General features: G+C 42.0%; 1 protein-coding gene and 1 long non-coding RNA gene across 6 annotated transcripts; one reads left to right on the forward strand and one right to left on the reverse strand.

The window, feature by feature from the left end:
* Window positions 1-2283, forward strand: LOC123992896. Of its 2 annotated transcripts, none has more exons than XR_006831331.1 (3): window positions 1-187; window positions 377-505; window positions 780-2283. It is a non-coding gene; the product is annotated as an uncharacterized LOC123992896 (long non-coding RNA). The 2 variants fall into 2 exon arrangements; XR_006831330.1 differs by having other exon boundaries at window positions 840-2283.
* Window positions 2284-7413: 5130 nt separating this feature from the next.
* Window positions 7414-10965, reverse strand: LOC123992893 (B-cell CLL/lymphoma 7 protein family member B-B-like). Of its 4 annotated transcripts, none has more exons than XM_046294506.1 (6): window positions 10808-10965; window positions 10260-10335; window positions 10066-10153; window positions 9665-9835; window positions 9357-9460; window positions 7414-8858 (listed from the first exon to the last, which is right to left on the reverse strand). In XM_046294506.1, exons 1-6 carry the CDS (start codon window positions 10897-10899, stop codon window positions 8835-8837), a joined length of 555 nt encoding a protein of 184 aa, XP_046150462.1. In that variant the 5' UTR covers window positions 10900-10965; the 3' UTR covers window positions 7414-8834. The 4 variants fall into 4 exon arrangements, 3 of the variants coding, with proteins under 3 accessions (XP_046150462.1, XP_046150461.1, XP_046150463.1); XM_046294505.1 differs by having other exon boundaries at window positions 7414-9210; XM_046294507.1 differs by having other exon boundaries at window positions 7414-9210; window positions 10819-10950.
* Window positions 10966-11204: the final 239 nt, after the last annotated feature.

The raw sequence follows: 11204 nt of genomic DNA on the forward strand, positions 1-11204 counted from the left end.
AAAGCTTATACAGTCCTGCTATTTGTATCTGGATATGTCCACCCATTTAAGTAATTATTCTGTACTATGGGAATAGTTGAACTTGTTAACTGATACCAATGCGGCCGCTGCTAAGAAGCACGGAGTAGCTATGGACCAGAAGACTGCAGCCAAGGCAGCACTGATCCACACCTGCCTTGTCTGTTGGGTGAGTAGTATTGGTTGGTACTATATGTGCTTTTAGGTTACTCTCTGTGTACTGGCCTGTGTGGTACAGTCTTTCATATGTGTAGTAGTTTGTTGCATCATATTGCTTAGTTTATCATTTGTGTCAACTTTGAATTCAATCTAAGCCACAGATTGTTAACTTCCTCCATTTTGTACTTGACCTTTATAGAGTAAATACAAACCCGAAGATGTTCAAGCAGCACTCTGAGAGCCACCATCCCAAGTCTCCAATGCTCCCAAGACTGGTTGATGTGCGGGCCTAAGTGACCACACACACTGAAATGGACCTACATCCAGGGTAAGACTCTTCCATCATTCACACACAGTAGACATAGTATAAACCACGAGGTTGTCAACAAAAGTATGTCCTTAATGCTTAAGTTGAATTGTGCGTGGCTCCATTGGTGGAAATCATGTGATCACTCATCGTCTTTGTTATGACTGACCCTGAAAATCTAAATCGGTCAGAACAGGTTTGCAATGAATAACTTCAATCAGTTCCCCTCTCCCCAATAGAGGGGGAAGGAAAGAACTAGAGGGGATTAACAACTCACATCCTGTTGTAAATCAAGGGAGAAGATCCAGGCCTGTGCTCTCAAAATTCACCAAAGGAATGTGCTTTGTCTCAACAGACTTGTTCCCGCTGAAACTCTTAACACTTTCAAAAGTGAATACTGGACAATATTTCTAACGTAGAATGTGGGGAATGGTCAGAGGCGATCTACAGAACACTAATGTCGTGTTGTATGCTATTTTGTGATGTCATTAAAAATGTTATAAAGGAAGTACTGTAACTTGGAAAGTATACCCACTACATGGATGAAGTTTCCATACTATGGGTTGTGCATGTAAAATGGAAAATTATGAACGTGTTTTTGTTAAGAGAGGGATGTGATTTGATAAGTTATAATAGAGAATTGTTTCCATAACTTTGCACACCGCCCCGGAGTGACGTCATGGAGCATGCCAGCCTGCCAGAACTGCCAGTTTTGTGCAAAAGTTATAAATTATGGGTTATGAATTAACACATGGGACCAGAAAAGTGTGAAGCTGCAGCTGCGTGTTTAAAATGGTTTGAACTTTAAATCTCAAGTCAAGGTGGAGACAATAAACTCACCTCCCAGAAAATCACTGGTACGGCTGATTGGCTGTCCTAAGTAAAGTATCTTCAAAAGCGAATTTAAGTAGGACCAACCTGTTACTCTGCTCAAACCATCGTATATAAGTTATTGTGATTTGAATTTAACATTAATCTGAAGACTGTTATTTATCTAATTAACTAACTATGTTAAATTGTTACCCGATTGAATGAATCATGTAAAACATAACTCATTGGGATCTGGGGCACCACGAGAGCGGTTCTTTAAAACTCTAACATAGTTAGTTAATTAGATAAATAAGTCTTCAGATTAATGTTAAAGTCAAATCACGATAACTTTAATGTTATGATTCACAGACACTCGATGTTCACAATTTGAATGACATTGAGGGACACGCTAAGACCCCGAGTATGACTGGACATGGGCCGGATATTTGTGATGCAGAAACACACCAGTACCATGACAAGCAAGTTAAATGTTTATTCCATAGCTACCCCTTATCCCACACTGCCTTTTATGCACCGTGGTGCTTCAACTTTGAACATTTTGGAACTCTCCATCTTATCTCTATAAACCCACCCTACCTTCACCCATTTTCCCTATGCTGCTACCTTAACTTATTCTTCTCCTGATTTGATCAAATCTAGACTAAGTAACATGTTTAAAAGTGGCCAGCAGAGATAGGTGGGATGGGCTGAGGGTTGAGATGTGGAATTGGAAACAAGTGGGAGTGGAGTTGCTGGGCGTGGGATAGAATGGCGGTCAAAGATAAAAGTATAAAAAGTCCAAATAAAACAACATAAAGTAAGTTTGAATGACACTGAGGGGCAGGGTTTTTACAGCTAATGCCGGGTTGCCTGAAACTGATGCCGTGCAGGTGTTTGTACACATGCATATACACACTCTCATTCAAATGCACACACGTGCACATACACAGACACACATACATGTAAATGTAACAGTATAATTTTAAACCGTCCCCTCGCCCATACCCGGGCGCGAACCAGGGACCTTCTGCACACATCGACAACAGTCACCCACGAAGCATCGTTACCCATCGCTCCACAAAAGCCGCGGCCCTTGCAGAGCAAGGGGAACTACTACATTACATTACATTACATTTAAGTCATTTAGCAGACGCTCTTATCCAGAGCGACTTAACTACTTCAAGGTCTCAGAGCAAGTGACGTAACCGATTGAAACGCTATTTAGCACACACCGCTAACTAAGCTAGCCGTTCCACATCCGTTACATAAATAGGGCCATACATGCACTCAAACATATTTAGTTGGCCTTGCTTGTTATGATTTTTTGTTGTCCTTGATGTCTTTTGTTTTCTGCATTGTTGTTTTCTGTTTTTCCTTTGTCTTTCTCTTATTTCTCTTTTGTTCTTTTTCCTGGTTATTGGGAAAGGGGTGGTGGAATTATTATTAATTTTAAATCTTATTTTCTCGGGGAGGGGGGGGTCTCAGATGGTTGAGGGGCAGCTCTTGGGTAACTGTGAGGGGAATCTTGGACGGCGGTTGGAAACTTGGGCCGGTGGCTGATGGATCGTTGGTTCGGTCCCCATTTTTGACTTTGTGGAACATCTGTCGACGTGCCCTTGAGCTGGCTGTTGACCCTGGTTGCTTCTGTGTGTCGCTCTGGATGGGAGTCTTTTAGATGTGATGTTGTTGTTGAGCAGCTTCCCTGCAAGTATATTATATGTTTTAAATATTCAATAAAAAAATAATAATAAAAAAAAGGTTTAAAAGTGTTGTGGTGTACTGTTTTTGTTACCTTATTTCACCTGTGTAATTCTGTCCTGCTAATTCTGGGGTTCAGACTGAATGCAGTGGTAAATATTCTGCTCACAATTGACAGCAGCAACATTACAATGACAAGAAGGCTGTTGATATAGCTGTGTTTAGGCATGGCTTCCTTGTTTTGTGTCACGATGTTCGATAATAATGGTCCAGCCAAGACCCAGCGCGATATGAGTTCCACATATTTTAATAAAGAAGTGAAACTTTAGCAAAGACAAAACAATAAAGAATAAACAAACTGTGACGACAATGCAGTGCTAACAGGCAACTAAACATAAACAATATCCCATAACCGACAGGTGGAAAAAATTGCTACTTAAGTATGATCCCCAATTAGAGACAACGATAGCCAGCTGCCTCTAATTGGGAATCATACCAAAATCCCAACATAGAAAAAACAACCTAGAACCCCACATATAAAATATAAACTAGACTAATCCCCCTAGTCACACCCTGACCTACTCTACCATAGAAAATATAGGCTTTCTTTTTGGGGGGGAATTTTACACCCTTTTCTCCCCAATTTCGTGGTATCCAATAGTTGTTCATCGCTACAACTCCCGTACGGGCTCGGGAGAGACGAAGGTCAAAAGCCATGCGTCCTCCGAAACACAACCCAACCAAGCCGCACTGCCTCTTAACACAGCGCGCATCCAATCCGGAAGCCAGCCGCACCAATGTGTTGGAGGAAACACAGTGCACCTGGTTAGCGTGCACTGCGCCCGGCCCGCCACAGGAGTCACTAGTGCACGATGAGACAAGGATATCCCTACCGGCCAAAACCTCCCTAACCCGGACGACGCAATGCCAATTGTGCGTCGCCCCACGGACCTCCCGGTCGCGGCCAGCTGCGACAGAGCCTGATCGCAAGAAAATAAAGGCTTTCTATGGTCAGGACATGACAGTACCCCCCCATAGGTGCGGACTCCGATCGCAAAACCTGAAACAAAAAGGGAGGGTTAGGGGGGGTGTCTAGTGTCGGCTCTGGTGCGGGGCGAAGTACCCGCTCATCCCGCGTATCTGCCAGCATCGGGGGCGGCTCTGGTGCGGGACAAAGAACCCGCTCATCCCGTGGATCCAGCCATGGACCCAGGCTGAACACGGTGCCTGGGCTGGGCATCGGCGCAGGGGAAGGCTCCGGCCATGGAGCTGGAGGTTCCGGACCGTGGACAGTCTCAGGAGGTTTTGGACATGGGAACGTCGCCGGAGGTTCCGGACCTGGGAACTGTCGCCGGAGGTTCCGGACCTGGGAACTGTCGCCGGAGGTTCCGGACCTGGGAACTGTCGCCGGAGGTTCCGGACCTGGGAACTGTCGTCGGAGGTTCCGGACCTGGGAACTGTTGCCAGAGGTTCCGGGACTGGGAACTGTCGCCGGAAGCTCCGGACTGGGATCTGTCACCGGAGGTTCCGAGACTGGGAACTGTCGCCGGAGGTTCCGGGACCTGTCGCTGGAAGCTCCGGACTGGGAACTGTTGCCGGAAGCTCCGGACTGGGGATCGTCGCAGGAAGCCTGGTGCCGGTACAGGTGGCACAGGACTAGAGGCAAGCACTTCAGGGCGAATGCGAGGAGCAAGCACAGGACATACCCGACTGTGAAGACGCACTTGAGGGAGAGTGCGAAGAGCAGGCACAGGACATACCCGACTGTGAAGACGCACTTGAGGGAGAGTGCGAGGAGCAGGACGTACCAGGCTGTGGAGACGTACTGGAGACCTGGTGCATATAGCCGGGATCAATGGTACCGGTTCGATGACACACCTCGTCCGGGAACGTCGAGCTGGCTCAGGACGTACTGGGCTGTGAAGGCGCACTGGAGACATGGTGCGTAGAAACAGCACACATTGTACCGGAACGATGACACTCTCCTCAAAGCGAGTGCGGAGAGCTGGCACAGGTGGCATCGGACGGCTAACATGCTCCTCAGGGCGACTGTCTTGCCTCTCCAGCTAATCCAACAGCTCTCTCTCATCACTCTCCTCAACTTTCGCCAACCACTCTTCGCTCAATCTGTCCCAATATTCCTCCTTCGGTCTCTGACTCACCCATCAGCGTCGCCGACCACCCTGTGTGCCTCCCCCATTTTTTTTTCAGGCTGTCTTTTAGGCTTGCTTCGTGGCCACGAACCCTGGCGTCGTCGCTGTTCTTCCCTCACCGCTTGCGTCTGCTTCCACGGAAGGCTTTGGTCTCCAGCCATAATTTCCTCCCAAGTCCAGAATGTCTTCTCCTCCTGGGCACGCTGCTTGGTCCTGTTTTGATGGGATATTCTGTCACAGTGTTCGTAATAATGGTCGGACCAAGACACAGCGCGATATGAGTTCCACATAATTTTTTTAAGAAGTGAAACTTTAGCAAAGACAAAACAAAGAATAAACTAACCGTGACCACAATGCATTGCTAACAGGAAACTAAACATAAACAATATCCCATAACACACAGATGGAAAAAAATTCTACTTAAGTATGATCCCCAATTAGAGACAACTAATAGCCAGCTGCCTCTAATTGGGAATCATACCAAAACCCCAACATACAAAAAACAACCACATAGAAAATATAAACTAGACTAACCCCCCTAGTCACGCCCTGACCTACTCTACCATAGACAATATAGGCTTTCTATGGTCAGGATGTGATATTTTGTTTCTCATTCTGCCAGAGTTGACCTAGTATTTTATATTAAACCTACCTTACGCATCCAGTTGTTTCTCACCCAACAAAAATCACAATACACAATACGTTTTACATTGTGTTATTTTTGCTGGTCTAATTTCTAAAATGGAAAAGCAGAAGAATCTGTGCGCTCTCTGATAGTAATACTCATTCATATGGTGATCTTTGATGTCCCAGGTTTGTGACATTGATTAATAAATTGGTTAATGTTTACTTTAAGTAAGATATTTATATGTTATGTATAAAAGGCTTATGTATTTTTATTTTTTATTTTTTAATTTCACTTTTATTTAACCAGGTAGGCTAGTTGAGAACAAGTTCTCATTTGCAACTGCGACCTGCCCAAGATAAAGCATAGCAGTGTGAACAGACAACACAGAGTTACACATGGAGTAAACAATTGACAAGTCAATAACACAGTAGAAAAAAATGTATGCATTGTTCATTTCTTTAAAACAATGTAACTGCTAGGTGCATTCTTGTCAAACAAATATGCTTATTCATTCATAATTATGTATACATTCTGCAATTAATTCATCTCGCTTTGAATTGCAAGAATTTTCAGAACATGTCCACAAGTTAGTTCTGAATTGCTTTAATACATTCTGACACCATTAATTGAAATAGATTTCTCCTCGTTCATATAGTTGGCAGAAATGTTAAGTGATTAAATATAGATCTCCACTGGCTGAAGGAAAAGACGATCTTGTAAAATAAGGGTATGTTGCTAGTATTAATTTACGTAGCTGGCTAGCTAGCTTCTTTGCAAAAAAATTGCTGAGTATTCACATGGCACATTGTAAATATCTGACTTTTACTAGAATAGTATTATGTACACGACACAAGACCAGATGCATATATAAGACAACAAATATTAGTTATATAAAATATGGAACAGTAAATGAAAATGTTCAATATATATTTTGTTTTGGATCAAGGTTGCTAGTAGCTAGCTAGCTGACAGCAAAGGTGTCTGCAAGAAATTAAGTGCAGGGGCTTGTAGTCTTGCATGTCTACTTAGATGCTAATTAGCATTTTCGAATCAGAGAGTAAATTAGAGCCAAATATATTGTTAAAAGTCACCTTGTCTGACAGAGTTTACATGGTTATCAAAACGTCACGCCAGGGAAAGTCTACATGAGACACAGACCTTGTCTGAAGTGGTTCTAAAATGCCCTATGGGAAAAATGAATGGTGAAAAAAAAAGTTTGTGAAATATTTCCCTGTTTGACCTCTAGTTTTTATGATGCATTCGCTGTGGGGCTCTATTTCAGTGGTTCCCAACCAGGAGACTTGGACCCCTGGGGGTACTTGGCCTATCCACATGGGGTACTTGAAAAGACTCATGAGACCATAGGCCTACTGGTAAAATGCACATGTGGGGGTACTTCAGGGGTACTCCTGGCAGAGCAAAATTCATTTGGTGGTACAGTATCCGAAAAGGTTGGGAACCACTGCTCTATTGCTTGGGTGGGCTGGGCACCTCCATAACTGTCAAATATATTGACATTGTTGGGCCCCTTCTAGAAAGAGAAAAGTTTATATAAAAAAAAAAAAATGTCCCATTGCATTTAGATTCAGTATCCCAGTCTGAAAACATTGTATGCATTACAATTTTGAAAAGCCACCTTATTCCCCTATAACCCACTGTTTTATTTTGAGTGAACTATCCCTTACATTCAATAACAAGCAATGGAGTATTTCTCATGAAAATGTTTAGTATGACAGGAAAATAGTATTCTTTACAAATAACGAAAACACTAAAATCACATTTTCACAAGAATTTATACTGAAATTAAATGTCCCACAGTGGTAGGAGTTACTTACTTCCCATGGATTTTAACATTCAACCAAGAATAATTATATCATCTTTATCAGGTGTCAGGAGTTTATTTTATGGACTTGATAAAAACCCACTGTGCTAAGTCTGGAGACTTATGGTCAGCCACGGCTCAAGCCTTCTATGTATAGATTGAGGGCTGAAGGCCATGGATTTGCAATCCAATCATTTCTATGAAACAGTGTTGATAAAATGCAACCAGGTCAAGTGGTCATCCTATGTGGTGAAAAATATTTTGGCCAATTATTTGAGAGTATGGGAGTCAAAAGATGCAAAACACTGCAAACAGAAAACACAATGTCTACAACCATATTTTACTATGGAGCAGCGTATATTCCAGCATGTGCATCACTTTTGCAGCACAAAAATAAACGCTTGAGAGCATGACCCACCTGACCATAAGAAACATTATCTGAAATAAAATACGAGTGTATTTACACCAAGGTCTCGAACTACCTTTCCACCTCGTTCACCATTCACTTTCAATGCTCTATGAAAATGGAACAAGCAAGATACAGTATATCAAAAAGGATAGACATGACAAACAGTTTTCTAATCTTATTTGCAAAGCAAAGTACAAACATTTTAAAAAATGATTTAAAAAAACTTCAGCCCATATTCAATCAAATCCAGTGACTGGAATAAGTTTTGCCTCATACTTCCTGTGCTGCTTGGATAAATGTATTTAACAAAACAGCGCTAACAGTGTGAAACAAAAGAAACTCAACCGAACATGAATTAAGATGTGCTCCACTTCATCCCTTAGGATTAACAAACTGATTTGATTGAATAGGGGGCATAATTATTTATATCTGTGCAATTTATACAAATAGCATAATATATGAGACACTTGCCTGACAGAAAATAAATAGTGTATATTTCAGAGCGATAGGCACTTTCTGTGAGCACGACTTTATGTACAGTGTAACACATTAAACGGCTTAAGATTCCTTTTCAATGCTGAGAAAGTTAAATTGTATTTTTTTAAACAACTTAAAACGGTATTAAAACAATAACTTCAACATTCTTTTTAAATGTATTCCATTTGTAATAACTTGATTAACAGAAATGCATATTTTATAATAATCTATCTACAAATAACTGCGAAAATGAAGTAAACACCAACATAAAGTGTCTTAATAGGGCATTGTACCACCACGAGCCAGAACTGCTTCAATGCACCGTGGCACAGATTCCACAAGTGTCTGGAACTCTATCGGAGGGCGGCGACTCCATTCTGCCACAAGAAATTGCATCATTTGGTGTTGTCATACAGTACTATGGTAGCCATAATAATGGCCTGCCCCAGCATTTTTATACATGACCCAAAGCATGATGGGATGTTAATTGCTTAATTAACTCAGGAACCACACCTGTATGGAAGCACCTGCTTTCAATATACTTTGTATCCCTCATTTACTCAAGTGTTTCTATTATTTTGGCAGTTATTTGTATGTCCAATTTGAAGCCTTCAATAAAACTAGTGCATGGGTTACATGCATGCCCATCCAATCAACTAGTTATCTTAGTGCAGCCTTTTTTTCAGTGCAAACTTTATTCAGTGGTAGGGCTCCTGATCCCTCTTCTTCCTGTTAGAAATATTGGTATTTAAATAAATTGACTATGGTGATTTCTTTCATGTTATTATTAAGAGCTGAAGCAATTATCAATAACATTTTTTTTGCAGAAAAAAAGAAGGTAGTAATATCCTTTATTAATATAGAAAACCACTTACCTCTGTGCATGGAGTTTTTACTCGGACACCAAGGGGCAAAACCAGGTCCTCTTTGATCAATGTTGGAGGCTCATCAGCAACTTCACGTGCTGGCTGGGATGGTTCTGCATATAGAGTGATAGACTGAGTGAAACACTTAAAAGGCATTGAGATATTAACCGTAATATAGCCAATAGAGTATACCTCATGTTACATGAGTGACATAATAGCTAGGGCCCAGAGTTTTTCCTAGTCAGGTTACAGGGTCTGGAAAAGCTCCTTGCCCTACATGGTTGCAGTGTGATGGTGTAGTATGCTAGGCCAACTACCGTCCACACTCTCCTGGCCCAGCATGGGTGGTTGAGCGTCTTCGGTCGTGCGGAGGGTTGTGGTGTGGGGAAGAGGACTGACTGCCTCACTGGCATGCTGGGAGCTGGAGCTGCTGCTGTCCATTTTGGGCTGGTAGATATCAGACAGGAAACTCTGGTTGCTGCATTCATCTGTGTTGAAGAGAACAGGAGCAGTCTTGAATGGTTTCAGATCCATATAATTTTCAATTCAGGAGGTAAATTGAATTTCCATTTAAAAAGTATGTCAAATTGTTTTAATCTGCATTGAGTGAATTTCCACGGAATCGCCCCAAACCCTGTTATACAGAGTATTGCAGTGCTCCAAAACCTGCTCCAAATACAGTGCTGCTTGTGCTGCTCATAGTCAGTCAGTGCCTCACCTTGGAAATCCAAGGTAGAGCTGGAGTTTTCCAACACCACATCTTTTAGACCTCGAACCTCTCCAGTTATGGATTTGCTCCGGTATATCTGAAAGAGAGGAGAGAGTAAAATAGAGCCGGCGTAGTTTCATACACAAACTCATTAAATTCATGAACCATATAATGGCCAGACGCAGCATTATAAGATAACATACCTGTTTAGTGTCTGTCACAGGCACCCACTTGAATATTCGTAGGGATGTGTCTCCCACTGTTACCCACTTCTTCTCCCTGAAAATGAAATGTAACAGAACAGATTTACTACATTCAGTAATAAAAAGCATGAACCTAAGATTCTGCTGGCTTTGGTTCATTTACTGGTGGCTATGCATAGGGCTAGGGTATGTAAATAGCCTGTGTGTGATATTTTATATATATGCGCAAGTGCATTTTATGCCAAATATTCCTGAAAGTCGCCGAGCGAAACTGCTCAGATGGACGATGGATATGTTCAATGTGGGTCACATTTATATCAGAATGCGTAATATTGCAAAAACATATGGACAAGTGTAGCCATTTTGACAGATTGGGAAAAATTCCGTTAGTCCCGCCTATAGCATTACTGGGCTTCGGCAGCCCAGTCTCTCTATTGGCTGTTGTTTCAATCACTCACCAACCCTTCTAACATTTTACGAGTGAAGTTTGATGTGTGGCGTTGCAGATGTTTACATTTCATTTACATAATCCCCGCGGTTTTACTTACCATTTACGCACTTTTTCAATTGCTGCCAGCACCTTTTTAATATCATCTTTAGCACGACTCCGTGTCTCCGCGCGACCTGACCGTCCGGACATCTTTAGTTGTTACTTTTTGGAGATGTATTTTCTTGCAACTCCAAACTTGCAGTGTGCCTACTCTTCCAATATACTAATATTCTCGCGAGGTTTTAACACCCATTCTCTTTTCCTAGTGGTTGGTCTGTCTGTTTTCTCCATCCTCCCCATCATCTTTGAACCGACGTCATCACATTACCATTGACAGTAAAATAATAGGTTGTTATGATGGAAATGATGAATATCTGGATAATTTAACCGCATACATGACATAAACAACGATTTACATGGTTCATAATATCAAATTGGATATGAGATGATAATCC

This window comes from Oncorhynchus gorbuscha, linkage group LG13, assembly GCF_021184085.1.
Source record: "Oncorhynchus gorbuscha isolate QuinsamMale2020 ecotype Even-year linkage group LG13, OgorEven_v1.0, whole genome shotgun sequence".
NCBI classification, from domain to species: Eukaryota; Metazoa; Chordata; class Actinopteri; order Salmoniformes; family Salmonidae; genus Oncorhynchus; species Oncorhynchus gorbuscha.

What these genes read in the sequence shown, in the direction of transcription:
- LOC123992893 (XM_046294505.1), bottom strand. Translation starts at nt 10,899, where the DNA reads ATGTCCGGACGGTCAGGTCGCGCGGAGACACGGAGTCGTGCTAAAGAT. An exon ending in ATTGAAAAAGTGCGTAAATG is followed by an intron (nt 10,336 to 10,807) that starts GTAAGTAAAACC and finishes TTTCATTTTCAG; the next exon opens with GGAGAAGAAGTGGGTAACAG. An exon ending in CTCTACCTTGGATTTCCAAG is followed by an intron (nt 9,836 to 10,065) that starts GTGAGGCACTGA and finishes TCTTCAACACAG; the next exon opens with ATGAATGCAGCAACCAGAGT.